Raw genomic sequence first — 16,320 nt, forward strand, 5'->3', positions numbered from 1 at the left:
GGGGCTCCTCGGCACGGCTGCCCCCCCCGGCCTGGGCTACGTCCAGGGTCACCACCGCCCATTTGCCGGAGATGGCCAGGATTCCCGGCCTCGGGACTTTCAATGTACAAAGCAGGACGGTCCCAGGCAAACCGGGATGAGTCGTTTGCCCTGGTGACATCGACCCGGCGTGGGACACCCTCAAGGCGTCTGCAAACGTCTGCTGGTTTCCAGCACTCGGCATTGTCAGTGCAAAAACAACCGCTCGCCTCTGAATCGCAAACCCCAGGTGTGTTCTGAACAGAGGTGGAAAGGAAACGTGTTTTCTTTCTTTCCAGGAAGCCAGTGTGGCCCACACTTACTCTCCAAATGGTCCGTCTCCACGGCGACCAGAAAGGCCCACTCGTAGTAGCACTTGCCCTGCCGGGTGAGGGCCCTGCGGGTGCACAGGTGACCCAGCCGCAGGAGCACCTGGGTGAAGTCTGGGCCGCACTCTCCGCTGGGCAGCCGCGAGAAGAGCTTCACGGCCTCCAGGAAGTAGTGCTGGGCCAGCCTGCCGGCGCCGGTCTGCAGACACAGGGTCCCGAAGTTGGCCAGGACCACCGCCTTGTTCCGCTGGCGACCCAGGCGCCTGGCGACCCGCAGGGCGCGGTAGTAGCCCTCGGCCGCCTGCTGGGTCCTGCCCATCCTCTTCAGGGCGATAGCCGCCATGTTGGCGATCACGCCCTCCTGGTCCAGGGCGGCCACCGCCGCCTCCAGGACGGACTCCAAGATGTCCAGGGCTGCCGGGATCTGCCTGTGAAGCACGTGCAACCAGGCGAGGGCCACCAGGCGGTCCACGACCGTGCGGCCGCCAATCTGGGCGTCCGTCTCCGCGGCCCGCGTCATGAAGGCGATGGCCCTGCCCTGTCGCCCGTGCTGGCTGTGCAGCCGGGCCAGGCTGGCGTAGATGGGGCCGCGCAGCGCCCGCCCCGTGCCCGAGGCCGGGGAGGCCAGGGCCTGCAGGAGGTAGGGGGCGAGCTGGGCGGGGAGGCGGGGGAGCTGGGGGCTGCCCCGCAGGACCAGGGCCGCGCTCCGGAGCGCGCTGTCCAGCGAGCCCCGCGCCCGCCGCGAGGCCACCTTGACGCAGCTCAGCGCCAGGTGCGGGAGGCACTTGCGGCTGTAGACGTCTGCCAGCAGCAGGTAGCAGTCGACGGGCCACGAGGCGCCCGGAGCCCCCGAGGCCCCGTGCAGCTGCAGCAGCCTCTCCAGGAAGGGCAGGGCCTCCTCGGGCCGCTTGCCGCGGGCGTGGTGCTCGGCCAGCAGGAAGCAGGCCCGGGCCTCGGCCTGCGGGCTGCGGGCGCCGATAGCCCTCCGCAGGCCCAGCTGCAGGAGCCCCGACTCGGCCTCGGAGCCGCCGATGTGGCCGGGCGTCCCCAGGAGCAGGGCCAAGGCCTTGGGCACCACCTGCGCGCACTTCTCCCTGTTCTTCTGCCGCAGGTGGACGGCGGCCAGGCTGGTGTACACGGCCGCCACCAGGACGAGGTCCCCGAAGCGGCCCCCCAGCGCCCCCAGGGCTTCCTCGAAGTACACGCGGGCCTGGGACAGCTTCAGCCGCCGGACGCACAGCCGCCCCAGCAGGAAGCAGAGCCTGGCCAGGGCCATGGGCAGCCCGGCCTTCTTGGCCACCCCCCGGGCCTCAGCCAGAAGCCGGGCCAGCTCCTCATCGTCGGTGAAGCCGCCAAACACGCCGCTCAGCCTGGGCGGGGCGAGGTCGTACAGGCCCTGGAAGCCGGCCTCGAAGCCGGGCTTATCCAGGAACTGCAGCAGGGAGCCCAGGGCCTCCGGGTCAGCCCGGGCATCCCCGGCGTCCAGGCGGAAGGAGAGGTCCTTGGTGTCCGGCGAGCTCGCACCACCGGACGCCCCGTGGACGCCCGGGGACGTTGGCTCCTTGGGGCAGCCCCGGCAGGACTTGCATCGTTCTAGGACATTCTTCACCTTCTGCAGGGTCTCACGTGGCTCTGGGTGCAGGCAAGGCGGGGGCATCTCTGCAAGTGACCAGAATGCCCACGTGGGTTAGAGTGTGGCCTGAGTCCAGGCTGGGCCAGGGCGCGTCCCTCCCCGAGCCGCAGGGTCCCTGTCACCTCTCCCACGGGGCTGCCCTGAGCGTCTGAGATTTCTGCGGGTTGTGGAGCGCAGAGCTGGGCGCAGTGCGGGGCCGCAGTAGGAGTGACTGCTGGGGGTCACAGAGCAGGTTGGCCAAGCTTTTATCGAGGGATGCTCCTCGCCTCTGCCCTTCCCTCTCAGCCAGGTGAGGAGCCCCCGTGAAATCAATCAGTAGCCAATCAGCCCTGCTGGCCAGCGTGAGCTCAAAAGCACCCACAGAACCGACAGTGGCCTGTGTGTCCCTCTGCCCGGCTCTAGCGTGGGGGTCATTATGACAGGAAACACCGGGAATGGCTCCCAGAGCCCGGGGCTCCCCCTTCATCTTGGCTGGTTTGGGAATCTGAGGCTCACGGTCACTAAAGGGTTAAAGAGGAGTGCCAGAGAGCCTGGGGACAAGGAGGTGCCCACAGCTGCCCGCCAAGGGACTGTTGGCCTTGGATGGACTCAGCGCCCGGAGGCATGTCCAGCCTCGAGGAGCAAACACGCTACATTTCCTGTTGCAAAAACATGGGCTTTGAAGGGGAATTTGTTTGGAAGGAAAGAACCAGGATCTAAAGACTCTTCTGTTTCGAGTTCACTTGTAGAAAAATATGTTCAGAACTGTCTGTTAGTCTGTAAAGCCTAAGAATTTAAAACATTAAGTACGGTTGAGCGGCAAATGTGCGACGTGACCGTGTACTCGATTAGCTAAGAAACACCTGCACCCAGTGGCGGCAAGTGGGCTCCCCAGGGCATCTTCCCACGTTATCCTGGTTATCCTGTCCCCGACAGCTGAGATCCTCCCCGAAGAGAAGCCTGCAGAGGGTCTGGGGAGGAGGGAGGGCCCTGGCATCGCCCTGGGGCCCCGGGGGCTGGCTTCCGGGCCTCTTCAACCACATCCCACAGTGGTCCGTCCGTGTTTGTGCTTAGATGGTGCCCATCCCCAGGGAATCTCAGAGGGTCCTTGGCACCTGTGTCCCCAGGCTCTCCCTGCCTCCGACCCCTTACTGTGGGGAGGGGGAGTGTGGAGGGAGAAGGAGGGGGTCTCCCCGAATCAGCCCCCCACAGGAAAGAGCAGATCCTCAAGGGACTTTTCCAACGTAAGCCTCCAAATTCAGCAAGCTCCACACCCCCTTCACCCCTCCAAGCAGGGCGCGGGGCAAACTTCAGCTGCTCTAGGTTACCTGAAAGGAGCCCAGAACGAGGCATGAGCTCAGACAATGGCGGGGATGGTCCGTCTTTGCTGGGGACAGTGCAGGGGGACCCAGCATGGGCTTGGCCGTGGAGAGGTCACCCTCCCTACACAGGCACAGTGCAGGGGGGCTGGCACGTTTGTTGGGGACCTGCTGCGGCAGTGGAGGGGAGCCTCGCCTCCACCTCACCCGACGTGCCCCCTCCAGCCCTCCCCCACGGAGCAGTAAGGTCCATGGCCAGCACCCATCCAAGCCCAGCTCTGCCCCCTCTGTCTGGCATCACCCCACGGCCCAGCCCCGTGACCGGAGGGACCCCAGGCCGTGTGGGAAGAACGTACCATGTTCTTCCTGTTGCTGCATCTCAGCTTCTTCTGTGTCTGAAAAGGGAGAGAAGGAAAGCATCACCGTCCGGCCAGCACCCTGTGTGTCCAGGGCCAAGTCGGGGCGGGGCGGGGGGGGTGCGCACCAGAATCGTAACGTCCCTGACACCAGCTCCCTGAGGGGAAACGGACTGGGCCGGGGGTGGGGTGGGGCACTGGCCGAGGAGCCATATCTTCCAGGACGTGTCCCCGCCCTAGGCCTCCCCTGCAGGACTCCATCCTCCCTGAGAGGCTGACGACTTCTGCAGCTCCCGCTCTGGGAACAGGGGACGCGCTCCCCACTGATCCCGTCAGCTCTCCCAGGGGCAGGGCGGCAGATCTGGGATTGAACCCCTCCTCTCCCACTGCCAGCGCCTCAGTTCCCACCTCCTGAAAATGGGCTGGCGCTAATTGCCCACGGCGTTGCCATAGAAACCAAAGGAGAAAAAGAGCTGCAAAGACACATGGGAAGTGTGACGTGCTGCCAACTACGGAGCACCCGGCAGAGAGGATCCCACAACACCCCGCAAACGAGGGTCCCAGCGCGGCCTCCGCAGAAAGAGAAGAAATCGTGGGCCAGGCTGGCTTAAGCCTGATACGCCAAGGTCAAATTTAAGTATGCCTGTTTAGGAAGAAAAACTGATTTGTGGGATCTCGAAAGTTTAAATCTAATATTGGCAGGAAAAGCCTTATAACACGTGGCAGCAAGCAGGCAGAAAAGATGTGTGTGTGCATGTGACATATGTGTGGATGTGTGTACATAGGTACACGTATGTGTACATATGTGTGTATTCACGAGTGTGTGCATATGTGTATGTACATGGTGGGTATGTGGGTGTACGTGTATGGCTCTGAGTGTGTCTGTATGTATTCATCTGAGTGTGTGTGCATGTGTGTGCGTATATCTGTGTGGGTGTGTACACATGCGAGCGTTTATCTCCATCCAGAGGGGTGAAGGAATGAGCTGTAACGTTACGTCCCCACGACCCGTGGGAGCTGGGGGTAAGTTTGCTCCAGCACCGTCCCCTCTGCTGCATTTCCTTTCGCTGTGGCTGCTGACACGCTTCCTTCATCTACGATTTGCACTGCAGCCCGGGGCCCGCACGCTGGCCCTGCCCCAGTGCAGCAGGGGGCCTTAGGCGGGCACCTGGAGTTAGCGGAGGAAAGGCTTCGCTGAGGCCCATCCTCGGGCAGCTGGGAGGCTCGGGCCCGCTTTCCTGCATCTCCCGGCCCCTCACCCTGGCTCCTCTGTGTCTGGCCCGGCATGTCCCCACCTACCAGGAAGGCAGTGACAGCAACTGGCTGGTCACCTTTAAGAGCCCAGGGGCTGGCATTCATTACTGTGGCGTGACGGAGGAAGCAGAACATTCCCGAAGGGAAGCGGGGTGGGTGCCGCTGTGAACAGTGGGTTAAGCAGGTCCATCCAAAGCTCTGCTGAATGGACAGTCCAAACTCAGAGCCCGGTGCCGACCGAATAGGGCTGATGGGGTCTCAGCCACGGGACAGCTCTGCACCCTTCGTGGTCTTTCCAGAAGTCTGCCCCGAGAAAACTGTCCTAAATCATGGGCTGTAGGGTGTAACCAGCGGCGGGTCCTGAGAGGGGCCCGCAGTCATCCCGAGGGGGGTGGGAAGAGCGCCCCCCAACACCCCACACACCTACCCAAGCTGTACACAGTGCAGACGTCCGTGCTGGACGTTCTCCTGAGTAGCTGCCTGGCATCCTCCTCAGAAAAGCGTCCTTCGCTGCTGAAGAAAGACCTTTCCTCTTCATTGAGAAAAATCACATTTTCCAAGCTGGAAAAAATAAAGTGCATTTAGATTGCACGTTTCCAAGATTTCACACAAAGACCCTTTTCCACTCCCTCACTTGACAGATGGTCCCTGCATACCTATCCTGTGCCCAGCGGTGAAGACACCAAGATAAAAACAAAATAGATCCTGCTCTTAAGGTTGCTTTGTCTGGCCAGAGGCAGACGCCCAGGAGTGGGAAATGCCATGACAGATGCAGCTGGTCACAGCATCCTGGGAAGGTGAGCTCCTGGGCAGCCTTCAAAGCCCCACCTTAAATGCCCCTTCCCCTGCAAGGCCGGCCATGACAGCTGCAGGCAGACTCAATTCCTCCACACTGTAAGCTCCACACAGAGCCTCACACAACACGAGCTCAGGGCACGTGTGTGCTCCGAAAACTCAAAACAGGAAGGAGACAGGGAGGGGGAGGCAACTTCTGCTTACAGGGCTAAATTACCAGCAAAATATGAAACTTTCACACGTACTTTGGAACTTAGAGGGAGCTCTTTTGAGAAGTTAAAGAAAACCTTAGGGTAGATTGCAGGACATTCGATACAATAGGCCTGTATTCCTCAAAAGTGTCGGTGTCCTAAAGGACAAAGAGAACAGGGAACTGTCTCAGATCAAGGAAATGAGACTAAAGAGACAGACAGGTGCTCACATGGGGTCTGGAATTTTCTTTGGCTATAGAGGGAATTACCGGAAAATGTGGTAAAATCTAAGGTCTGCAGAAACAGGATTCTATCAACGTTAACTTCCTGATTTTGGTCACGCAAATGATGTCCTGATTTCTGGAAACACATATCGCATTATTTAGGGGTAAAGGGACATTGTGTTTGCAACTGACTCCCATAGAAAAAAAAAAAAAGAGGAGAAAGTAAACATCATAACATGTCAACATTTGGGCAACCTGGGTGAAGGACATCCAGGAATTTTATGCCCTTTTTGTATCTTTTCCCTAAGTCTGAAATTATGTCAAAATAAAGTTAAAAGAAATGAATAGCTACCAGAATGCTCATTACACAGAAGATAAAAGACTCAGATCTGGAATAGGAAAGATGTTTGGTAAACATCTGTTGAGTGAATGAGGGAAGCTGTTAGGGCTTCTCCAGCTGTAAACAGGACCAATGGCACTGGGCCCCGTCACCCTTCTGGGTTAAGGGAGGGCAAAACAGACTGGCTCATTCCCACAGCAATTGCAGCTCAGCCCGTCAGCAAGCTCAGGACAGGTTTAAGTCACATGGAGCCCAGACGTCTGTTGAGCCGTTGTGGTCTCCCCAGAGATGATGACCAAGGGTGCCTAAGGAGTGTTCCACAAAACAACAGCTAATAGTGTTGTCTGGGGCTTCCCTGGTGGCGCAGTGGTTGAGAGTCTGCCTGCCGATGCAGGGGACACGGGTTCGTGCCCCGGTCCGGGAAGATCCCACATGCCGCGGAGCGGCTGGGCCCGTGAGCCATGGCCGCTGAGCCTGCACGTCTGGAGCCTGTGCTCCACAATGGGAGAAGCCACAACAGTGAGAGGCCCGCGTACCACAAAAAAAAAAAGTAGTGTTGTCTGGAGGTCAAGTGTGAAGAACGCGTTTCAACAGGAAAAAGAAAAGTTTCAGACTCTGGGTGCCTTCCTTGCGCTGGGAATCCCCGTGGACCAGCAGCCAGGGCGTGTGGAAAGCACACCGTCACTGATGAAGTTTGAGATGGAGCCCTGGGGGGAACACACTTTGGGAAACTTGGGTCTAGCTGCTGCTCTGGGCATCCGAGCCCAGCCCAGCTTCAAACAGTTTCTGATGAACAGGAGGCCATGGAGCAGACAGACACTTGAATTAGGAAACAGAGGGACTGGTGCGACAGGTCATGAAGCCAGAGTGGCCTCTGAGACTTGGTTTGGGAGGCGTTGGTCTGTCTCAGGTGTCAGACAAGAATGAGACGGTGTGTACGTCAGGGCTAGTGGGGCGCCGAGGACGAGCATCTCACAGTGCGTCCGAGGGGCAGACGCTGACCCAGTGAAGGGTCCTTTCTCTACACTGACCCCTGGGCTGAGGTCTTAACCACAAAAGGTCAAGAGCACAGCTGTGCCGGCTGACCACTCTCTCAAGGCCCCCCTGCTGCTGCCCAGGGCCAGGCAGTGGGGACTTGGAGGTGACCAGACAGTCCTGGCTCAGAATCCCCTGGATGGGGGTGGGGAGGTAACACGGGGAGTAGAGCACAGCCAGGAAGGGTGCGCCCAGGGATGAGCCATTGGAGGTGAGACTAGGGGCCATGGAGAGCCCCCAGGAAAACGGGATGGTCGGGGTGGAGGGGACATCTCACGTAGAGGGAGGCGCATAACCCAGAATCGTTCTAGAAGGGGTGAGCCAACCCGCACGCTGGCCTCAGGGTGACACAATGGTGAGTGGTGGCCTTCGAAACTGGGGGTGACCAGGGCCTGGGTTGCAAAAGGCCTTGAAAGACAGGCCCAAAGCTTCGAAGGGGTTTATGAAGGGGAATGGCAGGGTGTACTGGCTTGAATAACGTTCCCCCCAAACCCATGTTCCCCTGGACCCTCAGAAGGCAACCTTATTTGGAAATAATAGGGTCTTTTCAAACGTGACCAAGTCAAGGCTCCTGGTATGAGGAGATGGTCCTGGGTTATCCGGATGGTCCCTAAATCCAACAACTGGTGCCCTTACAAGAGACAGACGAGAGGACAGACAGGGAGGAAGCCACGCGAACAGAGGCAGGGGTTGGGGTGATGTGGCCACGAGGACCGCCTGAAGCCACAGGAGCTGGAAGAGGCGGGAAGTCCCCTCCCGAGGAGCCCCCAGCGGGAGCTCGGCCCTGGCCACACCGTGATTTGGACGTCCGGCCTCCAGTCTGTTGTTTTAAGTCCCCAGTCTGTGGTGCTGTCCCCGCAGCCCCAGGACACCTGTGCACGTGGACACCTTTGTATTTCAGGGACCAAACCTGGCAGCACTTGGAGGAAGGGCAGGAGGGGTCCAGACAGGAAGCTGAAGCCATGCCCTGGGGACAGTGGGGTGGCCCTGGGCTAGGCCCAGCCCCGGGGACGGAGGTGGGAGTGACGACCAGGAAGAGGGGCTAGGGAGGGGCAGGAGGTGCCGTCCAGGACACTGCGGGTCTGCCACCTGGGAAGCAGGTGGACGGGGTAGGCTTCCCACGGGGGGGAGGGGTGGAGTCAGAAGGGGGCGAGGCCTCAGCCACTCACTCAGACGCTTGGCCCTGCGCGCTGATGAGGCTCGTCTGCACAAAGGCGACCTGGCCGGAGGCCGCGTGCCGGCCCAGGCACCAGGGCAGGCCGGGCACCTGGGCGCCCAGGATCTCGATGTGGTCACCGCTTCGGAAGGTCATCTCTTCGGGCCCTGAGCCCTGGCAGTCCGCCACGGCCGAGGCCAGGCCCACAGCTGCAGGAAGGAGGCCACACGGTCAGTGCTGGGGGGTATAGGGACGGGCGGCCCTCGGCCGCAGGGGTGGTGTCCTGGCCAGGGAACATGCCGTCCTGCTGAGGAACTGGCTTAGCACCTGGCCAGGGTGCGGGGCTGCCGCACACGAGGGGCTGGACATCCATGCGGTACCTGAAGCGGGGCCTCTTTACCCCCACGCTGAGGAGAAGAAACTGAGGCCTGGGGATGTCGATTAACTCGGCCCAGGCTGTCGGCCTCCAAGGCCAGGGCCCACCCAGGGCAAATCCAGCTGTAAGTGTCCTCCCACGGGGCCTTATGTCCACTTAACAGGTCCACAGGCCACCCAGACAGCAAGCAGCCTGGGGCAGAGCCAGTGCACTGGACCAGGGACCCAGGCCGTCTTTTCTAAACAAGACCCCTGCCTCTCGCTCCTCCATTTGCACACGTGGCGAATTCAGCCGGGGCCCTGCCCACCCCACCTCCACCGTCTGAGGGCCCTCCGAGGTGTCTGACCCAGTGCCAGAAAGAGAGCAGAAGTTGCAGAAGTGCTGGTCAAATAGGGTGTGGAAGTTACTCTCTAGAGGTGGGGTGCCCAGGGACCCCGGCCTGGCCTCCCCATGTGCTGTGTGAGTTTGGACCAGCCAGTGGACCTCTCTGAGCCTCTGTTATTGCCTCAGGAACTGGAGGGGATTCTAGCTGCCTCTTCTGCCTTGGGGAGGATTCAGGGTGGGCGCAGAAGCTTCGGTGCCCGCCCTTCCTCACCCACCTCTTCCCCAGGGGAGGAGCCGGTGGAAATACTTACCCATCTGCTGGATGTCCGGCGTCACAGGTCCACCCATGGAGTCGTTGATGGGGTCCCAGGGGACCCTAAGAGCCCACCTGGAGTGGGATGAGAGAGGATTTTAGGTTTAGGGCAGATTGAAACTGTGTGTAGGCTGGACAGGTCAACGGCCCCCAGGGACCCGAGCGAAATCCACCACCTGCCCCCACTGCACGTGTGCGTGCACACACACACGCCCAGGTGCGCGGCCTTCAGCTCCAGCCATGCCCCACGGCCCCCAGCCCAGGTGTCTCCTGCCGTCCCTCACGCTGGCATCCTCGGGGACCTCCCTCCATCACCCCGGGAGAGAAACTCAGCCACAGACTGTCATTTCATAGACACTGAACATGAGGAGATGCAGTTTCTCTCTTTGCTTTGGCCGCCAGGAAGCTCAAGCCAAGTTTACGCCCCACGTTCAGCACACGAGCATGAACTTGCGTGTTACCTGTCCCTGCCTTCCCCAGGCCGTCCCTGCCTTGGTTCTTATCTGCACACATCCCTGCGTGCTCCCTTGCTATGAGCACAGGCTATGTAGCTCCCGCAACAGCTTTCCAGAACAAGCTAGAGCAGGAAGCCAGAGCCCCATGTCGTACACTCCCAGGCCATCCCATCCCAGGACAGCGCTGCTGGGAGGTGTCGCTGTCCTGCTGTGCAGGTGGCAGCCCTGAGGCCCAGAGACCTGGACTGGCTTAGCTGAAGCCACGCACTGAAAATAGCAGAAGGGGTCGTGGCCAGGTCTGCCTCGGGCTCACACCGGTTCCCGTTTACCCGCCTTGGCCTACGGTTGGACCCGGGCCTGGGGGAGTCTCCGGGAGGCCGGACAACACGCTGGACCCACAGGAAGCAGAGAAACAAAGGTCGGTACCTACTGATGGAACGGAATCAAGGGCTCCGCGGCTGTCCGCTCCTCTGAGGATGTCTTGTGGCTGGGGGCCAAAGAGTCCACTGGCAGGGCCGCCTCTGCCCGGGGAAACCCCGAAGCCTGCCCGAGGGGCTGGAGGCCGTTCATCACTTTCACATGGTGGTCAGGACACAGCACAAAGAAAGGCCCTTCAAAGCGGCAGAGGGTGGTCATTCAGGCGGCTGGACACAGGTGCAGCTGTAGTTTGCAGGCGGGACTACCTGTTCTCCACCAGGGATACCTGCAGGGGTTCCCCCACCCCAGTTTCTGCATTCACAGAAAGACACTGGAGGCCCCAGGGGCCCAGACCTGGAGGCTGGACCTGGGCTGGAGTCCCCACTCCGCCGGGACTTGCCCGGGAGCCTGGCTCAGCCTCAGGCTCTCTGGGCCTCAGTTTCCCTGTCTGGGCTCTGAGGGGCTCGACATGTGATCGCAAGGGCCCTTCCTTCTTGGACCGCAGCGGCCTCCTCTTGTCCACTCTGTGGCTGAGGAAGGGCAGGCAGCCAATGGCCTGTTTGCTGCGGCCTCGGGGCCCAACGGTGAGGCCACCGAGGTACTGGGAGCAATAGCTCCGTCAGGAACTTGGGCTTAGGGGGGCGCTGGCCAAACCCCTTTTCTGTTATTTCTTGGGGGGGCTTTTCCTTGCCCCAAGCGCCCTCAGTCTCCGGCACCTCCAGAGCCCTTAGGCTGCCTGCGGCCCCGGGGCGTCCCCAGCCCGGCGAGGAGCTACCCAAGGTCACCATCGCCTGCGCAGCACTCACCTTCCTGGAAAAGGAGGCTCTCGTGCGTCAGCTTCAAGGCCTCCTCATCCACGTGGACTTGGATGGCCGTCTCCTGGTCTTCATCAGGCTCAAGCAGCCAGAAGGTCTGGTCCACAAGCAGGTTTTCCAGGCAGTGATGAGTGAAGCCTGGAGCAGACAGCCCTGGTTACCAGTGGGCTCCAGGCCGGCGGCAGGGAAGCCCTGATGGCTGGGTGTTGGCCGAGCCCTGCGCCGACCAAGCCCAGGGAGATGGACCACCCGGTCCTTGGGGACTCGTGGTACCGTCCACTACCTGGGCAGGCCACAGGTCAGACCATCTGGGCTGCGAGAGGACCAGCCGTGATGGTGGACAACTCATCTGCCTCCCTGTGCCCTGGGAAGTTCGGGCGGGGTCTAGTTACTTCTTCTAAGACCCTCGGTCTCCTCTTCTATGAGATGGGACGGGAGATCAAGGAGATCACGTGCGCTGCAGGCGTGGGCACAGCCCTGCTCCAGGGGCACAAGAAACGGTCACTGTGAGTCTAATTTCTCACTTCCTCAGCCCTCAGGTTCCTGAGAGAGTGCGGGAGTGGGGCAGCAAGTTTCCCCAGGAGACGCACTTCGACGGCCAAAGTCTCCCTTAGAACAGGGAATGTTTCAGAAAGAAAGCACTTGGGTTGAGGTTGAAACAGGGTTTCCTGGTCTGTGCTCGGCCAATGAGAGCTCAGCTGCCCTGGGGGCGAGTTGCGCTCAGACCCGTATGCATCTGCGACTCCGCCCATCACAACCTCACTGAGAACAGGTGACGTCCGCAGAGGCCATCATGAACTAACTTAGTCTAAAGCCCCGACTGGTAACATAAAACGCTTGGTGTGTGACACGCGTCCCCATGACGGGGTCTGCGAGGGTCACCGCCTTACCGAGAGCGTGGTAGGTGGAAAACTTCCAGATTTCTTCAAAAGTCTTAAACGTCACCACAACCCGATCCTGGTCACTGTGGATGGACAGCAGCCTGGCCGATAGCTCCTTACGGGGAAGAAACAGAAATGAGAAACAGTCCCAGTGGCTTTGGGGCGTCTGCCCATCAGGAGGACGGAGCCACGCAGTAGAAACGTTTTGCAGAAGTGACCCTGGCGGGACTTCCCTGGTGGGGGCCAGTGGGTAAGACTCCACGTTCCCAATGCAGGGCGCACGGGTTCGATCCCTGGTCAGGGAACTAGATCCCACATGCCGCAGCTAAGAGTGCATGCTGTAACCAAGGATCCCGCAAGCTGCAATGAAGATCTCGCTCGCCGCAACTAAGACCCGGCACAGATTAATTAGTTAATTTTTTTTTAAGTGACCCTGATATGGACAGCAAGCACAGAGCTGATCCCTTTACAACCAAGCTGCTCCTCTCCTGCTTCTCAAGCCAGCTGTGGCTCCCCAGGGCTGTACCAAGCCCCACTCCTTCCCGGAGCTCACAGCCTCCATGCCCTGGACCTGCACCCTCTGTGGCAGGTCCAGCATCCCCTCTCCTGTCACCCATCCCATGAACACTCCTGGTGGTGCTGGGGCATTAAAAGTGACACCAGCTGACGCTGACCAAGGGGGAGAGGGTACTATTATCATCTCCATCTGGATTAAGAAATAAGGTCCCGGTTCCTTTCCGAGGTCTGACCCTGGGACAGCCGGGATTCAGCCCAGAGCCAGCAGGCACCCAGGACGGGCATCACAGGGGCAGCCCCCCTGCAGAGCACCGAGCTGGGTGCACCGTGCCCGCTGCTCGCAGGTCCTCACGGCAGCTCCGTGGCGTGATAAAGCTACGCATCTCCCGTATGTGGCTGAGGAAGCTGCGTTCACAGAGGCCGAGGGACCTCGGCCAAGGTCAGGCCAGGCTGAGCGCAAGGTCAGGTTGTGGCCTCTCAACCCTAGGCCATGGGGAGGTCGCCCAGCTCAGCCTCCTCCCCCACCAACCTCCTGACACACCGTCCGTCTGTGCGAGGCCCGTCACCAACAAATCAAGCAGAGAATAAAATCAACTCACAGCCGTCCTTTTTGCTCCCTATGAAGAGACTCAAACTCCTAGCAGGGTGGGGCGTCCATGGAGAAAGGGACTGGGGCATTCAGAAAGTGGTGGCCCACGTGTGTCTGGGGCTGTGTGACCCTTGTTCCCGGAGCCAGACAGCCAGGAGAGCAGACGGGGGACGAGTCACCCCAGTGTGGCACCATCAGGTAAGGTCTGGACACCATGGACAGACCTCCTCCTACGTCCACTGCCCTCTCCTCCTCGACCCCATTCACAAGCGTGGATCCCCTGCACCTCTGCCCGCCCAGGCCCCCCGAGGAGCCAGACTCACCCCGAGAGCACGGGCTACCTCCCAGCTGTCATTCTCCAGAAGACGGAGCCGGCCCCGCAGGACCTGCTGCAGGCTGGGGTCGGGCAATCCGCTTTTCCTCTGCACGGCCAGCAGCTGCAAAGTCAGGTCTGAAAGGGGAAGATGAAGGTGGGCAGTTTCCCTGGCCCAGGCCAGTTCTGTGAGGTGCTCTCCCCTCCCTGAGGGCCCTCGCCCACAATCACGGGGACCCGGATTCACAGCCCACGTGCACTGCCTGTGAGAACTCTGCACAGGTGCTTTTCTCCCCTGAGGCCCAGTTTCTTTGGTGGTAAATGAGTTACGTGCTACCCACATCTTACAGAGATGGGAGGAAGCGGACTGTGTCACAGCCCCAGGACAGGCCAGCACAGGGCAGGCATTCAGCAAATGGTCCCAAGTCACCGTGACCTCCAGCCCCGACTGCTTCCACGCCTGGGCTCCAACGGGACATCCAAACTCCAGCAGACACCCCACGGGCATCCTAGAACTCTTCATCGCCCCCCGCACCCAAAACTGGCTTGTCCTCCTTTCTTTACCATCTCCAGAAGGACCGCCTCCCCCACCCTGCTCAGACCAACGACACCTCCTTCCCTCACACACCCCTGGCTGGTCCACAAGCGAAGCCCACTGACCCACCTGCAAAACCAGGCTGAACGCACCGTGCTCACCCCTCACCGTGGCCCCGCCCCATAGGGCCTCCTGAGCAGTGTCTGAGCCCTGGCCCTCCCTCCAGATGGTTCTCTGGTCCACAGAGGGCCAGAGGGTCCCCTCCCAGCCAGCTCTGGCTTATGGAACGCCTTGGCTCTCAGCCCTCCGGGCATTGCTGTTCCCCAGAAATTTCTGCAGCAATGGACATGTTTGCTCTCTGCACTGTCCTGCACAGAGGCCACCAGCCACATAGGGCCCTGAGCTCTTGAAATGTGGACAGTGTAATTGAGGAACTGGATTTTTAATTTTCTTTAAGTTCAATTTAAACATAAACAGCCACAGGTAGCTACTGTATTAGACAGCGCAGCCCCGGTGGTTTTGCCTCTCGGGAAGAATAAAATGCGGATCCTTTCCACCTTTCCAGGCACAGCCTGGAGCAGCCTGCGCTTCACCCCGCCCCGCAGAGCCCCACCTCTCCTCCCCCTCCCTTCCAGCCTGTGGCCGCCTCTCTGATGCCCTGAGACATCGAGGCATTCCCCCCCCAACCCACCCCAGGGCCTTTGCACTCACCCTGTCCTCCACCTGAAGCACCCTCTCCCAGACCAATTCCTGGCCTGGCTGGTGCGCTATGATTGGATCCCAGCTCAAATGTCCCCTGCCCACCCACACCCCGTCCCCCTGAGAGGCCTCCTGGCCGCAGGGATCCTCAGATCATGGGCTGTTCCAAAACTGGAGAGGGGAGGTGAAGGGGAGAGGATGGGCAGGGGGAGGGGAGAAGAGAGAGGGAGAGAGGAAGAGGGCCAGGACGCGGAGAGGGGGAGGGAGATTCCTCACACCCTCTGAATAAGCCTTGCACCTGCCTTGGAATTTTCCAGCTAGGGGACCCTCGAGCAGACATCCCCATCCGCTCCTGGGGGCCAGGGCAGGAGCAAAGGAGCACATCTGGGATCTGGAATCAGGCCCCTCCCCCAGCAGGAAGCCAGCCCAGCATTTCCCAACCGGTTCTAACAAGTGACCCCTCCTACTCCCGTAAGAGGGTGGGGTTGAATTGTCAATCACATAATAATCTCCCTTGTTGCTCAACAGTCCTGGTCATCCCGAGTGACCACAGGCAGCGCTGCCCACCCGAAGCAAAAGCCGGAGGACGGGCGGCTGTCACGGCCAAGGTGGGCGGCTGACAACGCTGGGGTCTCCATGCCCCCCACAGCTGGGGCTCGGGAGTCGGGTCTCCGGCGTTAGGGGCTTCTTGCTGCCCCCCTCCGCCCATCAGCGCCCTGCGGAAGTCCCGCCGTTCCGTCCTCGGAGCCCCTCCCCGGAAGCAGTCCCCCGATGCCTCTCCCGAGGGCCCTTGCCATCCCCCTGCCCCCCCAGGGTGTCCCTCCTGGGGTTTCACTTCCCCTGCATGCAGCCTCCAGGGCCGTGCCCCCCTCTTGTGTGGGCAGATGCAAACACAGAGTCGAGGGAAGCCCTTTGCACGTGCAGGCGAACCCTGTCCCCAAGTGGAAAATGCAGAGTCCTGGGCCCTACCCCAGACCCCGGCAGGACCCAGGCATCAGTGTTTAACAAGCCTCTCATTCAGGGTGACCTTAAAGCAGGGCGTCCACATTAGAGAAGGCTGGGTTAGACGCTCCTGAACCAGGAGCCCACGGGATGGGTGAGGCCGGAGGGAAGGGGGGACGCCCAGGGATCCCACATTCACGTCCCCAGCCCAGACTTAACACCGACGCGTGGCGTAGCGCCCAGGACGTCTACCTGTGGGGTAGGAGCCCATCTGGCCAGGAGAGGGCCCAGCAGCCGGTGGAGAAACGCCAGGGGCGGCAGCGTCTGTAACAGAGCAGGATCCTGTGATTAAGGTGAGAACAGGCAACTCTCAGCTACAGGCGCCAGCCCCCAGGTATTTCCAGAAGAAAGGTATGTCCACACCCCTATAAACCACCGTTCACACCCTTCCTCCAGGGTCATAAAGCCCAACAAGGTCGGAGGCTATGAGTCTCCTGCTGTGCCGTTACTAATTAC

At 60.5% G+C, this 16,320-nt stretch overlaps 1 protein-coding gene across 5 annotated transcripts in view; it reads right to left on the reverse strand.

Annotated features, from left to right (window-relative positions):
• Window positions 1–16,320, reverse strand: part of SH3TC1 (SH3 domain and tetratricopeptide repeats 1) — a 49,367-nt gene that overhangs the window by 10,944 nt on the left and 22,103 nt on the right. For 4 of the 5 annotated variants that reach the window (XM_079920133.1, XM_079920134.1, XM_079920132.1 and 1 more), the window contains 10 exons: window positions 16,057–16,128; window positions 13,639–13,766; window positions 12,220–12,325; window positions 11,321–11,467; window positions 10,528–10,708; window positions 9,641–9,717; window positions 8,643–8,838; window positions 5,316–5,449; window positions 3,635–3,673; window positions 342–2,006 (listed from right to left, as the gene is read on the reverse strand). In XM_079920133.1, the coding sequence (XP_079776259.1) occupies window positions 342–2,006; window positions 3,635–3,673; window positions 5,316–5,449; window positions 8,643–8,838; window positions 9,641–9,717; window positions 10,528–10,708; window positions 11,321–11,467; window positions 12,220–12,325; window positions 13,639–13,766; window positions 16,057–16,128 (2,745 nt within the window). Of the gene's footprint in view, window positions 1–341; window positions 2,007–3,634; window positions 3,674–5,315; window positions 5,450–8,642; window positions 8,839–9,640; window positions 9,718–10,527; window positions 10,801–11,320; window positions 11,468–12,219; window positions 12,326–13,638; window positions 13,767–16,056; window positions 16,129–16,320 lie in introns of those variants that run through there. The other variant, XM_079920135.1, reaches the window with a different exon arrangement.

Source organism: Stenella coeruleoalba, assembly GCF_951394435.1.
Source record: "Stenella coeruleoalba genome assembly, chromosome: 4".
Taxonomy (NCBI): domain Eukaryota; kingdom Metazoa; phylum Chordata; class Mammalia; order Artiodactyla; family Delphinidae; genus Stenella; species Stenella coeruleoalba.